At 34.4% G+C, this 13,247-nt stretch overlaps 1 protein-coding gene and 1 long non-coding RNA gene across 4 annotated transcripts; one reads left to right on the top strand and one right to left on the bottom strand.

Moving 5' to 3' along the window:
* Window positions 1-1,192: 1,192 nt before the first annotated feature.
* Window positions 1,193-10,350, bottom strand: LOC114291694 (uncharacterized). 3 transcript variants are annotated; one of them, XR_014327723.1, is made up of 7 exons: window positions 10,198-10,350; window positions 10,033-10,084; window positions 9,645-9,688; window positions 8,253-8,407; window positions 2,856-3,005; window positions 2,416-2,627; window positions 1,193-1,393 (listed from the first exon to the last, which is right to left on the bottom strand). It is a non-coding gene; the product is annotated as an uncharacterized LOC114291694 (long non-coding RNA). The 3 variants fall into 3 exon arrangements; XR_014327721.1 differs by lacking the exon at window positions 9,645-9,688 and having other exon boundaries at window positions 10,198-10,342; XR_014327722.1 differs by lacking the exons at window positions 1,193-1,393; window positions 9,645-9,688 and adding an exon at window positions 2,049-2,331 and having other exon boundaries at window positions 10,198-10,342.
* GEX1 (gamete expressed protein 1) lies at window positions 1,844-4,561 on the top strand. Its single transcript, XM_082866630.1, has 6 exons — window positions 1,844-2,642; window positions 2,732-3,319; window positions 3,407-3,533; window positions 3,643-3,829; window positions 3,924-4,071; window positions 4,157-4,561. Exons 1-6 carry the CDS (start codon window positions 2,155-2,157, stop codon window positions 4,431-4,433), a joined length of 1,815 nt encoding a protein of 604 aa, XP_082722756.1. The 5' UTR covers window positions 1,844-2,154; the 3' UTR covers window positions 4,434-4,561.
* Window positions 10,351-13,247: the final 2,897 nt, after the last annotated feature.

Genomic DNA, 13,247 nt, shown 5'->3' on the forward strand with positions numbered 1-13,247 from the left:
AATTGGAAAGAAAATGAGAAGATTTGAAAAATTGGTTAAAAAACCAGACAAAAACGGATTCTTCTTGTCCAAACAAAGCCTTAAAATTGTGCTGCAAACCGTCACACAGCGAACCGGATCGCGAAGAGGTATGTCCTAACATATAGACATATCAGGGGCAGTAGTTTCAACGTATCTGTGACACTGTGTTTCTTGCTCTGTTCTATCATCCCATCTTCAAGGCAAGGCCCTCTATCTCTCTCTCTCTCTCTCTCATCAAAGTCTTTTACATTCAAATTAATTAATTACTTCATTCTGTGTATGCATTGATTGATATATAACTTTTGGACAGTCTTTAATTTATGAGGGTTGAATTGGAAAACTGTTTAGCAAATTATTGGATGCGGAGTTCTACTTACTAATTTTTCGAGTATTTGTGACAGAACTTTTGAGAACTCACAACATGTTTTATAGGTTACCTTACGCAAATTTGTGTTAAGTTACGTAATTTTGTGAAGTGACTTACCGTATATTTGCGAAAACTTATGCCAAGTTGTAATTTCTCAAATTTTTATGAATTAATTTACGTGAATTTGTGTTTAAGTTACACGATTTTGTGAGATGACTATGCATGTTTGTGAAAATTTACACAAAATTATGGAAATCTCAAATTTTTATGGGTTAATTTGCGCGAATTTGTGTTTAAGTAATGAAATTTTGTGTATATTTGTAAGAATTTATGCAAATTACATATGCCCTTACATATGGTGTTCAACCCTACCCAAACACTTCCCTAATTAATATATATATACTGAGATGGACATATATGCAATGCGTTTACAATTTACATCTAAGAAGATGAATTGAATTTCATGATTTTTTGCCGTTATTTTTTGAAATAGTTAACAATATGGACAATTTTGGGATTTTATTTATTTATTTTTTTAATACAAAAATTCAGAGACTGTTGAGATGTACGCTTATATCCACGTAATTAGATAAAGAAAATTAATGAAATGATTTTTCAGTATGTGGAAAACATATGAAGATGTTAGGTGTAAAATGAAAAGTTTTAAGACCCATTAGAGTGTTCCTTAGTTTAACGATTGTCATTCTTGGACTATCAGTACAACAGCGTATGATTCTACTATTTAACATTTTCTAACAGAGTGACCAAAATGACCCTTAATTTTACATAAACAAAGAAAGAAAATCACAAAATTTAGTATATATTGTATATATATGGCATCGCTTTCCATTTGGCATGTCTCTTTCTAGTTACGCAAATATATTTATGATACAATATCTCTTTTCTTTAATATTTTCGTATCATCAATTTTATTGATACCACCACTACTGTTGTTACTGACACCACACCACCAACTCCACCACATTGCCGCCACCTCTACCCTGCCTGCAGCCACCACCAATCACTAATATAAGTTTCAAAAATGCAACCAAATATAAAAAAACCTCTTTAAAAAAATTTTAAAAAAAATCTGAATTTTTTTTTGATAGAAAATATTTTCCTCTAAAGCAAGCGTAAAACTCACCCTAACTTAACTTTTGTTAAAATTTGTAAGTCTCATAATAAATTATTTTTTAAAAAAAAACAAACTGCATTAAATTGACATTGTGGCAACATGGAAGCAGAGGATTTGGACAGGTAATGAAAACAGGGGAATCCAAAACTTCTTTCCCTTTTCTACCCATTATTTTATAATTGTCTCTTTCCAAATCTGTCCTTTTCAGTTTGTGACCTTCCCACTTCATTCCTTGCTCTCCAAGTCCTAATACTCTTTACCCCTCCCCCTCCCCTTTCTCTCTCTGTATATATACACTATACTTTTATATCTATACTTCTATCCTATCTATCTATCTATCTATCTATGGTATGAACACGTTTGTCACAATTTTTCTCATTTCTAAACTGTCCTTCTATAACTGTAATTGTCAAATTCAAACAAACCTATGAATTCTTTTAATATTTTATATATTTGGGAAAACATCTAACCTAATACTGCACATTGAAGGCAAACTTAATACCAGTGTGAATGCACTTACATATCTATAAGAAGCTTACTAATATTGGTTGATTTTGGCCTTTAAAGCAGGTTTGATGTCATATTGGTGATAGACTCAGATAACACACAATCAATCAGTAAAGAAACACAGATGGGTCATCAAAATCACCAATATCCTCTGTTCCTGCTTCTTTTTTTCTTGTTTTCACAGAACTCTCATTCTCATTCATGGAGTTGGTTCTCTTCCACTAAAGAGACTCTTACCGAGAACCCTTCAGAGAATGGAGCAATTTTCAATGACGTGGTCGGCGACTTCTCCATGGAAAGTCTGAACAACCGAAAGGGAATCCAACTAGTTGAGAATGCTAGAAAAAAGATGGTTGCATCAAATTCGTGTTGGCAAAATGCGTACCAGAATCTTTTTGCTGGATGTTCAGAGATCCTAGCAGGTGAAGAGAAGCGGTCTAGACTCGCTTGGCATCTCAGTGATTGCTTCCAGAAAGACTCAGGCAGGCCTCCTTTTCCTCATTGCGACACAAAATCTAGCATGCTGAAATGCCTCACAAAATTGGACGAGGATGCACGGAAGATCTATCTCGAGTTTTATCTTGAAACCAACTCCATCTGCCATCAATTACAGTAAATCATATATGTATAATTTATGTATATCCAAGTTCATTGGTTTTGGTAGAGTCACTAACTAGAATTTTGATTTCATGGTATTGAAGGACTGATGCATTCAAGCGTCAAACAGAGAGATTGGTGAATGAATTAAAAAATTCAGCTCAATTTGCAGAAGACAAATTAGAGACCATAGAAGAGAAAGCAGAGGGTCTGTTGCAGAATTCGCACCTTATACATGATTCTTTGGCTTCGATTGATGTTCAAACCCAACAAGTGGCGAAACTGACACAGAATGTTGAAGATCAAGTTAGCCTCGTGTTAAGGGATACAGAAGCAGTTTATGAGCAATCCAAGGAAATTGCAGCTTCTCAATCAGAACTACAAGAAAAACAAGCAACGATGAAGGACAAGTTAGAAGAATCAATGGCAAAGCTGCACAAATCTTCCAATAAAGTTGGCGAAGAAATAAGTAACTTGAAGAATCAAGCTATTGAAATTGAGGAGGAGATCAGTAAAGTTGGAAATGCAATGTCTTCGAAAATGAACACTCTGCAACAAAGAGCCGATGATATTGGTAATATGGCTGGAATTTCGTTGGAGAAGCAAAAGCAAGTTCTAGATGGGCAGTCATTAGCTTTTGAGGGTCTTCAGTCACTAACTAAATTTCAGTTGCAGGCTCTAGAAGAGAACAGGTAAAAAAAAAAAAAGAACATCAAATTCAAAAAAGTTCCATCAAGATCCTCCCTATGAATTTGTTATTTTCTTTTCGGTATTTACAGGGGTACTCTGCAAGAATTTGCTGAACTTGGGAATAGACAACAAGACGAGCTTCTTAGAAGACAAGAACTGCTTCAACAAGCCCATGATCATTTGGTTGAAAGTTCAAAAACAATATTGGCAGCTCAGGTTGGTGTTTCTATAAACCACTCATTCTTACATTCAAATAGCTGAATTACTAGTGAATATTACTTAAAAGGTGATTTTTTTCTATTGAAACCTCCATGCCTACTTACAGGAAGCTTTTGAATCAAAGCAAGCAAGCATGTTTGTGGCCTTAGATAAGCTCTTCGCCTTGCACAATGCCATGCTGCTTGAATCCCGATTCATTAAAGCTCTCTTCATTTACTCTATCTCAATCTTATTCCTCTACATGTTCACTAGTACAAAGCAAACCTATGCCGTGAGACCCAGGCTTTATATAGGTACCACATCCAGGTTACTGGTTTTCTATTTTTTCTATTTTTCTTAAATTTAAATAAAATTAAAACTATTGGTTTTGGGTATTTTCATTTGTAGGGCTTTGTGTCACGTTCTTGATTGAATTTGCAACAATAAGGTATGCACCGGATGAAATTGAACAACAGGCTTGGATAATAAGTGTGGTTAGGTCACTCGCTGTGGTTCTTGCATCAATCCAGCTTCTACATGCTATTTGTACATACAGGTATGTAGAATCAGATGTCCTTTGGGTTATAAAGAATGCATTCACAGATCTTAATTTCCATAATTATGGCTTGAATATTATGCAGGGATTATGAACTGTTAAACTACCAGATGCTAATAAAACTAAATGAAAATCTCACTGAGCAGTTTTATGGCAAGCAAAGAAATAAAGAGGAGTTGTGGGATGTGGACATGGATAGTGAAATGAACTGGTCTTCTTGGGTTGACACTGAGTTACCAGAAGATCTAGACAATCTTGAAGACCCTGACTACATACTTCCAGAGGAAGTTGGGGAGAATTCAGTTGCAACAACCATAACAACAAAAAAGTACAATCTCCGTAGTCAGCAATATCATCTGTAATCTTATCAGTAATTTCACTAATTTCCCTCAAAAGTCTTGACCTATGTTGTATCTATTTATCACTTGATCTCATTTGTATGCACAGTAATTTAACATTTTATGAGTTCACATTAAACAAATTCTGCTCATCTATTATCCTCTGTTTTAGTTATTTTTTAATGCATGGGATTCTTGAAATCTAGGAAGAATACAACATTATTTTCTCAGTTAATTCATACTATCATGGATTATTACAGTTCTGGGGGTTGCCACAGCCAAACTAGGTCAATTAACTGGGATATCATTTCGTAACCGTACACAAGCATTCCAATTACATTTGAAGTCAAGAAAAGGGTACAAAGAATATAATGATTTTCAATTCGTTTTCAAGTCTAACACAAAAGTCACCTACCTCCACGAGTAGAGCATATGAGGTTAATTAGAAAACAGCTGATTACAGTGATGACTATTATGGTGAACAGCACATCTCACTCAGCTGATCCATTGACAGTTGAAATAGATCAGCTGAAGAATACAGAGAACACTTGTACTTACTATAATGGTGTCACCAACAGTAAAACTTGCAGGAGCGCATCCCTATAATGGTGCCATCAACAGTAAAACCTTGCAGGAGCGCATCCCTTTGTCAAAATGGAGGAACTGATTTGTGTCCCTTAAAATACTCAATCTCAAAGTAACTAGATACAATCTTCAAACCAAGACTGAAAATCTACCAATACACCTAGATTCTTTGTGATCCGAATTGATATTTCCAGATTCGGTGTGAATGAGTCCACCATTGTTATGAGTTGTTCACTATGTCCACAAATCCACATAGCCTTCATTTCATTGTTTGCATCATGAAGCCCAGCTTCAGTATCTGGGATGCGTTTACTTTTATCAATTCGTTCCACGCCACCTTATACTCATTTAAACTTCAGAATTCGAAAGCCCCACCAGCCACAAAAGTGTGTAATATTCCAGCCTCCTGGATTCCCTTACTTTTCCATCATCTCTCTCACCGTCTGAACACCCTCCAGCATTTGTATAAATGTTTGGCGGCATCACATAATTCCCTGGATTGTTCGGGTTCATGCTCAAACAACTGCATTGCAATATCCTCTGCAAGAGAAACATAGTGACCATTTGCTGCCACTCTGCTTCACAAGGATATTTTCAGTGTTTCACTACTTCCAACACATCCTTCATTCTTTCTGCTCTACCCTATTAGATATCTACTAAAAAAGCGAAAATTCAGTGTTTATTCTGTCAAACAATGGTTGAACATCATTTATAAGCCCTGCATGGCTGTAACCTAACAAGAAGGCAACAAGTTTGAGCAGGTCTAGACTAAAGCCAGAACAGAGCATCTTATCATAATCATACAACTCTTATCGCATTTATCATATGCCTGTCGATTGCATACCCTGTGATCATAGTGTTCCACAATCCCAAATCTTTTAATTTGCATTCCGTCCACATTTCGCTTACATGTCCATCAGCTAGTTTAGCACCAACACCACATCTGGTTTTCTGGTTGCTTTTCACAATTTGGGCATATGATGTGCTTGCAACTGTCAGTGCAGCAAATTGAGCACAGACCGGCAACATCTCTCATTCCCTCAAGTAGTTTGATCTTTCTGAAGAAACCCAACAATCAATAGAGTTCAAAGAAACAATTTTTCATTCAATTATTTATTCAAACAACATTGAGCACCTCCTTGAAACACCCTGCACTCGGTAACTCAACAAGAGCATTGCACACAACTTTATCTGATTCACATTTCCTCAAATAGTTTGATCTTTCTGAAGAAACCCAACAATCAATTGAGTTCAAAGAAACAAATTTTCCATTAAAGTATTTATTCAAACACCTTGAGGACCTCCTCGAAGCACCCGGCACTCGATAACTCATCAAGGGCATTGCACACAACTTGATCTGATTTCTTTTTAATGCTTGATTATCAGGGCATGAACTTCTCTACCAACCCACAATTCAGACAATTGCCACGGCCACCCAGACAAATTCAGGGATGGGTTCATCTCAAGCCCATGTCCCCTTTATTTTACTACTAGTGATGTTCCGTCGTGCGATACACGATTAGGCATGCCCATGTTCAAGTGAATGTATAAGTGTAAAAGTTATAGATGTATTTTACCTTATTGTAAATTGCCCAATTGGCCATGCCAATGATTGAAAAAAAGGGTTGTAATCAAAGTATCACATCATATTTGTGTCATTTAATGTATGAAATACTATAATGTAAACAAAATACTATAATGATAATAAAAAAAAAAATTATTCAAAAACATAATAATAAAATAAAATTTGTAAACAAAAGTAGTACTGTAGTAGGCATACTACATGAAAACAAGATGTGCAGAAGATTTAGTTAATCAGTGAACAAAACCACCACTCTTTAGTCATTGGAATTCAAATCATTCCAATAACAATCTAATGCACTACTTACCCCCCCCCCCCCCCCCCAAAAAAAAATAAAATAAAATAAAATAAAATAAAATAAAATTTCCAACTCATTGAATATATAATGGCAAAAGTTACATACAATTGTGAGATAAAAATGTAGCAAAAATATTGAGTCCAGTACTTAAAGAACACTGGATTGAATGGTCTAATCATGGAATGTAAAATTAGAATTAAAATGATTTCAAACTGATTATGCAGAAAGGATTTGAGGAACAAACAGAACAAAGAAAGACACAAACACATAAGTCCCAATGCAGCAGGCTTATAGTGCAAAAACTTTGGTACTATATTGGGAAACAAATTATTTGACAAATTATTTGACCATCTACACAGGTTTAGAAATTTAAACTCGAACATAACTATTAACCAATAAAATGGGAAGTGATATTCAAACAATATAAACATTATCAAATTTAAGTCACTCTATACAATCTAAAACTAAAACATATTTAAAAACCAAAAAAAATTATGTTTAGAAAGAAATAAACCACACCATACATTTTCTCCCATTTTCTGAATTTTGTTCTTTCAAGTATGTTCTATTATTCTTCGGCTTCTTAAACACAGTGACCACCAAATCACTATGAATCGATTTTGTAGCAAAGTTTCATTGACCATCAAATGCATTTGCAAATTGGTTCAACTAAGCATAAAAGGTTCAAGACACAATAGCATAGTCCAATAAAAAGGGAAAAACCGAAAAGAGATTTTGCTCAGCTCTCAAGTTCCAAGTAGTATTATAATCAATTTCTGGGATATAGAAAGATTTTACTACCTTACTCTAAAACTCCTAATGAATGCTAATCCAAATCCTTCCGCAAAATTCACTCCAAAAAGTCAATACCAGAATCCAAAGAAATTATCAAACAAAACGCTATACTATAATCAATTCTTTGAGTCAGAGAATGCTATGCCACATTAATAAACAAACACATGCCAATGGGCACACACATACAAACATGCATAAAAAGCTTATTTAAAGAAAAGTACTCGAAGGCCTTTGCAATGTAGAGTTATAATGGGCTTGAAATCAGTACGTATATGCACGTAGACAAACAAAATATTGTTCTAACATAAAACTCTAGCTCACAATTTGATGGTAAGAAAAACACACAATAAATACATAACATTCATCCACCAGTGCAAGGTAGATTCAAAATAAAAAATAGTGCAAGAAATAAAAATTCACTCATGTAGGCTCTTATGCATGTATCTGTCCAGTGTGTTTACCACAGCATGGTATGTATGCCCTTCACAAATTTCAAAAATAAAAACTCTGCTTGGCAAGTTGTGAAGTTGCACATCAATCATGGAAAATCAACGACAAAGTACACAGCTTTCCTAAAGAATACCTTCTAAGAATGAGATATGGCTTCCTCATTCTCAACGTAATTAAACCTTTGCTCATCTCAGAGACTAATCTCTCCACCTTTTCCTTGTCTACTCCCATTTGTAATAGATATTGTTTGATAACGCATGTCTAGGTAAATCAAACTTTCAAAGGCGCCTGCAAGAAAGACACCAATTAATAAGCACATATGGCTCTTCTAAAATTGTTTCTTGCTTGCAAAAGCATAAGTAAAAAAACAAAAAACATGCAAACAGTTTCCATACAAAGATCCCAACGTGTACCCATCTCCTTCTAGATTGCAGCAACTCCTGATCAATGCATGAATTTGTTTATCCCAAAGACAATATGGCATGTTTTGCCTTGTTATGTTACAATCGTTTACTCAAAATTTCCCAAAAGTCCGTAGTTTCATTAAAAATTGTTCCAAAAACTAACTTGATATTGAAAAATTATAGAACCTGGTATGGAAAAATTGTTATCATTTGTAAAAGTAGGTTTTACGTACTAAAAAAAATTTAAATCATAAGCTATAAATAAAATCCATCAACAAGATCAACCATTAAAAAGCAATAACTAAGACAGAACAATGTCAACTCTACTGTTCAAATAAAACACACACAATGTACTTTGTCAAGTCTACTATTTTGTCATTGTGTGTTTTTTATTTGAACAGATAGATAATTCTTTCTTTCACACCAAACCTTAAGCAAAATATGCAAGTTAATTCTTTCCTCAAATTATTTATAAAAAAAATAAAAATAAAAAAATACACCCACAGCCTAATCAACGTCCAGAACAGACTGCAGTATAGTTGGTAGATCACCAATATTAAGTCCTCAAGGCATGCAAAGTTAAAAGTATATTGTCATTCAAATTGCACACACAGTCAATGAACATCTAAGGAAAAGCCACGGATATCATATCAAAAGGATTAATACGAATTTCTATCAATTCACACTTCTCTTGTTTTGTCTCCTTTACTTTTCTTTTCATTTTTGCAAATTAAAATTTCTGCAGTGTCTTATGGAAAGTCTCTTTTTAAGTTGACAAGCAGAGGCTCCCTAGAAAGGTCCTTTGAATTTGAATTCCAGTAACTCAAACGATTACCAACTAAACAAAGATCATAACATCAATTCTTTACAATAAGGTAGAGAGACTGATAAATGCATTATTTAACATTCAAGTATAAGAAACAAAAAATTAAAAACATTAGTTATATATTGTTTTATTTGTTCAATTTTGTTGGCAATCAAATAAAGCTGAAGGAGATAATTAATAATTGAAAATGAAAGGAAGTAAAAATCACTTCTAGGTTTAACATAAGGAAATTAAAGCATTTACAATATACCCGAAACATCTAACAAAATATCACTTCTAAAGAAAGAAAATACACAGCTGAATAATCCATTGAATCTGAGTAGAAACCTCAAGCCCTTGCTGCAATGCTCAACACACCCAATAGAGAGTCAAAATTAAAATAAATAAATAAACATTACTACCACTATACAACACACCCATTCATTAACATCAAAACTGAAACCAAAACCCTAAAAACAGAGCCTTAGATTTTCCTTTTTGCCACTCACTTATTTCTCCCGTATGCTGTGTTTGGTTGGGCGATTTGAAGAGCAATTTGAAAGGAAAAATGGAAAAGACAGGTGAAATATAAATAAAATATACCTATATTTTACTTAGTTTGACACGCCCTTTCCCATTCCAAATCCCTTCACAAATCCTCCAACCAATCACAACATTAATAAATAAATAAACCAATCACATACCATCATGAGAAGCAACAACAACAATCTAAAATACTAAATCAATAGCATAGACCTGCAAATGGAAATGATTATTGAAAATTATTAGCAGCATGCACTCAATTGCAGCCTGGGAAAGAAATAAAAATAAAAAGAAAAAACTAAACCCTTCAGCGTAAACAAAATTACCTGAATGCAGAGAAATCCTATGTAGAACTCACAACAGACACCTGATCAAAATGCAAGAAAAGAAACGAAGAACAAAATGTATAGCAAAGAGGAGACAAGAATAAGAGAAAAAGAGAATAGTCGTAAAATGCGAGAAAAGAAACCAAGAACAAAAAGTACAGAGTAGCAAAGAAAAGAAACCAAGAACCCAAACACAATACACCCCATATCAAATTACCAAATAACCCGCAAGTGGTTCAGTTGCATAAAGGCTCGATGAGGGCAAAATGAGAAACAAAAACGAGAGCCTCATTTACTGTAGCATTATTAACTCGTTCTTATATTGGCCAGTTTTGACTATTTTAATACGTTATTTTAATTTTTGACGATTTAAAATTTTTGTGTTGTAAAAGATGATTGGATTTTTTTATAGTTATATGTGATGTTTGTAAAAGAAAAAATAAAATAATTATAAATTTAATGTGATATTTTATTTTATTAACTATTTTAATTTAATTTTTTTTTTTAATTTTTGTCAAAAAAATAAAAGTCTCTCGCCAATGGGGGCATTTTAAAGGTTTATATATCACCTTTAATTTTTTTTTATTCTTTTTTCACTTATATTTTCAGATTTTGTGAGTTTCTTCGCAAATATTTTCACTTGTGTTAGGCTTGGTTTGGGGTACATTAAAAAGTCACTATCCTATTTAAGTTACATCATCTTATTTAAATTACATCATCTCTCTAACACATCATATCAAACTCAACCTAAATCTAATCTATATAAGCCAATAAGTCAAAAAGTATACTTTTTTTAGAATATTCCAAACCAACCCTTAGCCAGCACCCTATATTAGGGGTGGGCGCGGGTCGGTTGCGGCCACGGAACCTCCAATCCGCCATCCGTCCGCCAGATTGGCGGATTGAAGAAAATCAATCCGCATCCGTCCGCCAATCCGGCGGATGTGGATTGAGCGGATTGGCGGTTTGGCGGATGGATGCGAATCGGTTTGGCGGTTTAAAATTTTATAAATTTTCAACATAATTCAACTTGTGCACTTCCTCAAACGAAAAAAGAAAAAAAAGAAAAAGAAAGTATTACAATCAATGACTTAAAAAAAATATTACAATCACTGTATGCCTTATCCAAAGAAAAAAAGTTTGAAACTTTAGAATATCATGATCACTGCATGCCTCATCCACATATTACAATTACAGTATGATTCATCCCCATAAAGTATTACAATCTGTGATTCTTAAAATATAATAACAATTCAAATCACCAAAACCATGAACAGAGCAGTAGTAGAGATTGAATGTCTCTGTATTGTTACATCTACATATGTTTTTGAAAACAAAAACCAACCAGCATATATCATATTTTCTATTTATTATTTTTAGAGTTACATTTAAAAACTAAAAAATATATATGAATAATACGTTTATTTTTTTCAATTCAAAAAATATATTCAAGTTGAAAACTTTTTTTCAATAGAATATTTAAACTCTTTTTCAATTGAAAACACAAATATAATATTTAAACAAATTAAAAATACAAAGTCTTATAAATTACTAGGGGTGCTCGCGATTTGGCGGTTTGGCGGTTCGGTTGCGGCCAAAAAATCTCAAATCCGCCATCCGTCCGCCAAATTGGCGGATTTGAGAAAATCAATCCGCATCCGTCCGCTCGTCATCACGCATCCGTCCAAAATGCGGCGGATCGGTTTGGTTCGGTCGGTTTTGGCGGATCGGTATATCCGCTGCTCACCCCTACCCTATATTTTCATTATAATCTTATTTTAATCCTTTTATTTTTATTTGTGATAGTCAATTTGTTTGTGTTTTAAGTCAAATTGTAATGTCATCTTAATCAAAATTAAAAGTGAAGGGATAAAAATAATTTTAGTGAAAATGTAACGATTAAAGTAAGGGGTTGTTTGGGGTGTCTTAAATAAGTATATTTTTTGAATTTTTTGAATAAAAAGTCAAGGGAAAAAATATGATTGTTTGGATTAATTTTTTGATTTTTTATAGAAAAATGTGTATTAAAAAATTGTATAAATTAGTGTATAAGAGAAGATTTGTTTTTTGGGTTGTACGGTTGTCCTTGCATGAGCAGGCTGAATAGGTGGTAAGGGTAATTGTCTACTTTTAAGGCATTTCATTGGACGATGCTTTTCAGCTGGTGGGAGCCATCATGGGTCCCGTTTTGATAATCTGAACCGTCAATGTGTAACACTCGTCGAGTACTATATGCCTGTTAAAAATGGCGTTGATCAGATATCGATAGCTATTTGATCAGTTTTATTTTTTTAACCATTAACTATAATACCATCCTTTTGTTTTATACAAAACTAATTTGATCATATAATTATCGATATCCGATCAACGTGATTTTTTACAAACATATAGTAATCGACGAGTTCTACACATTAAAATATTCAAATTATCAAAACAGAACCCGTAATGGGTCCCCATAGGCCGAACAACGGTGTGTTCAAATTGACACCAACTGTGCAATTTTCCTTTTGAACCGCAGGTTGTTTCTGACTTTATTGTTATTGTGATTTACTCCGGCTGAAGAGTTGATGATTTGTTCAACTGCGAGGTTCCAGCCGAGATGATTTACTCCGGCTGACGGGTTGATGATTTGCTCAACTGCGAGGTTCCAGCCGAGATGATTTACTCCGGCTGAAGAGTTGATGATTTGTTCAACTGCGAGGTTCCAACCGAGATGATTTACTCCGGCTGACGGGTTGATGATTTGCTCAACTGCGAGGTTCCAGCCGAGATGTTTTACTCCGGCTGAAGAGTTGATGATTTGCTCAACTGCGAGGTTCCAGCCGAGATGTTTTACTCCGGCTGAAGAGTTGATGATTTGCTCAACTGCGAGGTTCCAGCCGAGATGTTTTACTCCGGCTGGTGAGTTGATGATTTGCTCAACTCCGAGGGTCCAGTCGAGCTGATCTTGTCCTCCAAGAAAGAAGTGGCGGAGCGGACCTTGCTCGCCTTCTTTGGAGTTCCTTGGCCGAGCTGATCTTGTCCGCCAAGAAAGAAGTGGCGGAGCGGAC

Source organism: Camellia sinensis, chromosome 4 (genome assembly GCF_055761805.1).
Source record: "Camellia sinensis isolate YWXY chromosome 4, ASM5576180v1, whole genome shotgun sequence".
NCBI classification, from domain to species: Eukaryota; Viridiplantae; Streptophyta; class Magnoliopsida; order Ericales; family Theaceae; genus Camellia; species Camellia sinensis.

What these genes read in the sequence shown, in the direction of transcription:
- GEX1 (XM_082866630.1), top strand. Translation starts at nt 2,155, where the DNA reads ATGGGTCATCAAAATCACCAATATCCTCTGTTCCTGCTTCTTTTTTTC. An exon ending in TCCATCTGCCATCAATTACA is followed by an intron (nt 2,643 to 2,731) that starts GTAAATCATATA and finishes ATGGTATTGAAG; the next exon opens with GACTGATGCATTCAAGCGTC. An exon ending in AAACAATATTGGCAGCTCAG is followed by an intron (nt 3,534 to 3,642) that starts GTTGGTGTTTCT and finishes GCCTACTTACAG; the next exon opens with GAAGCTTTTGAATCAAAGCA.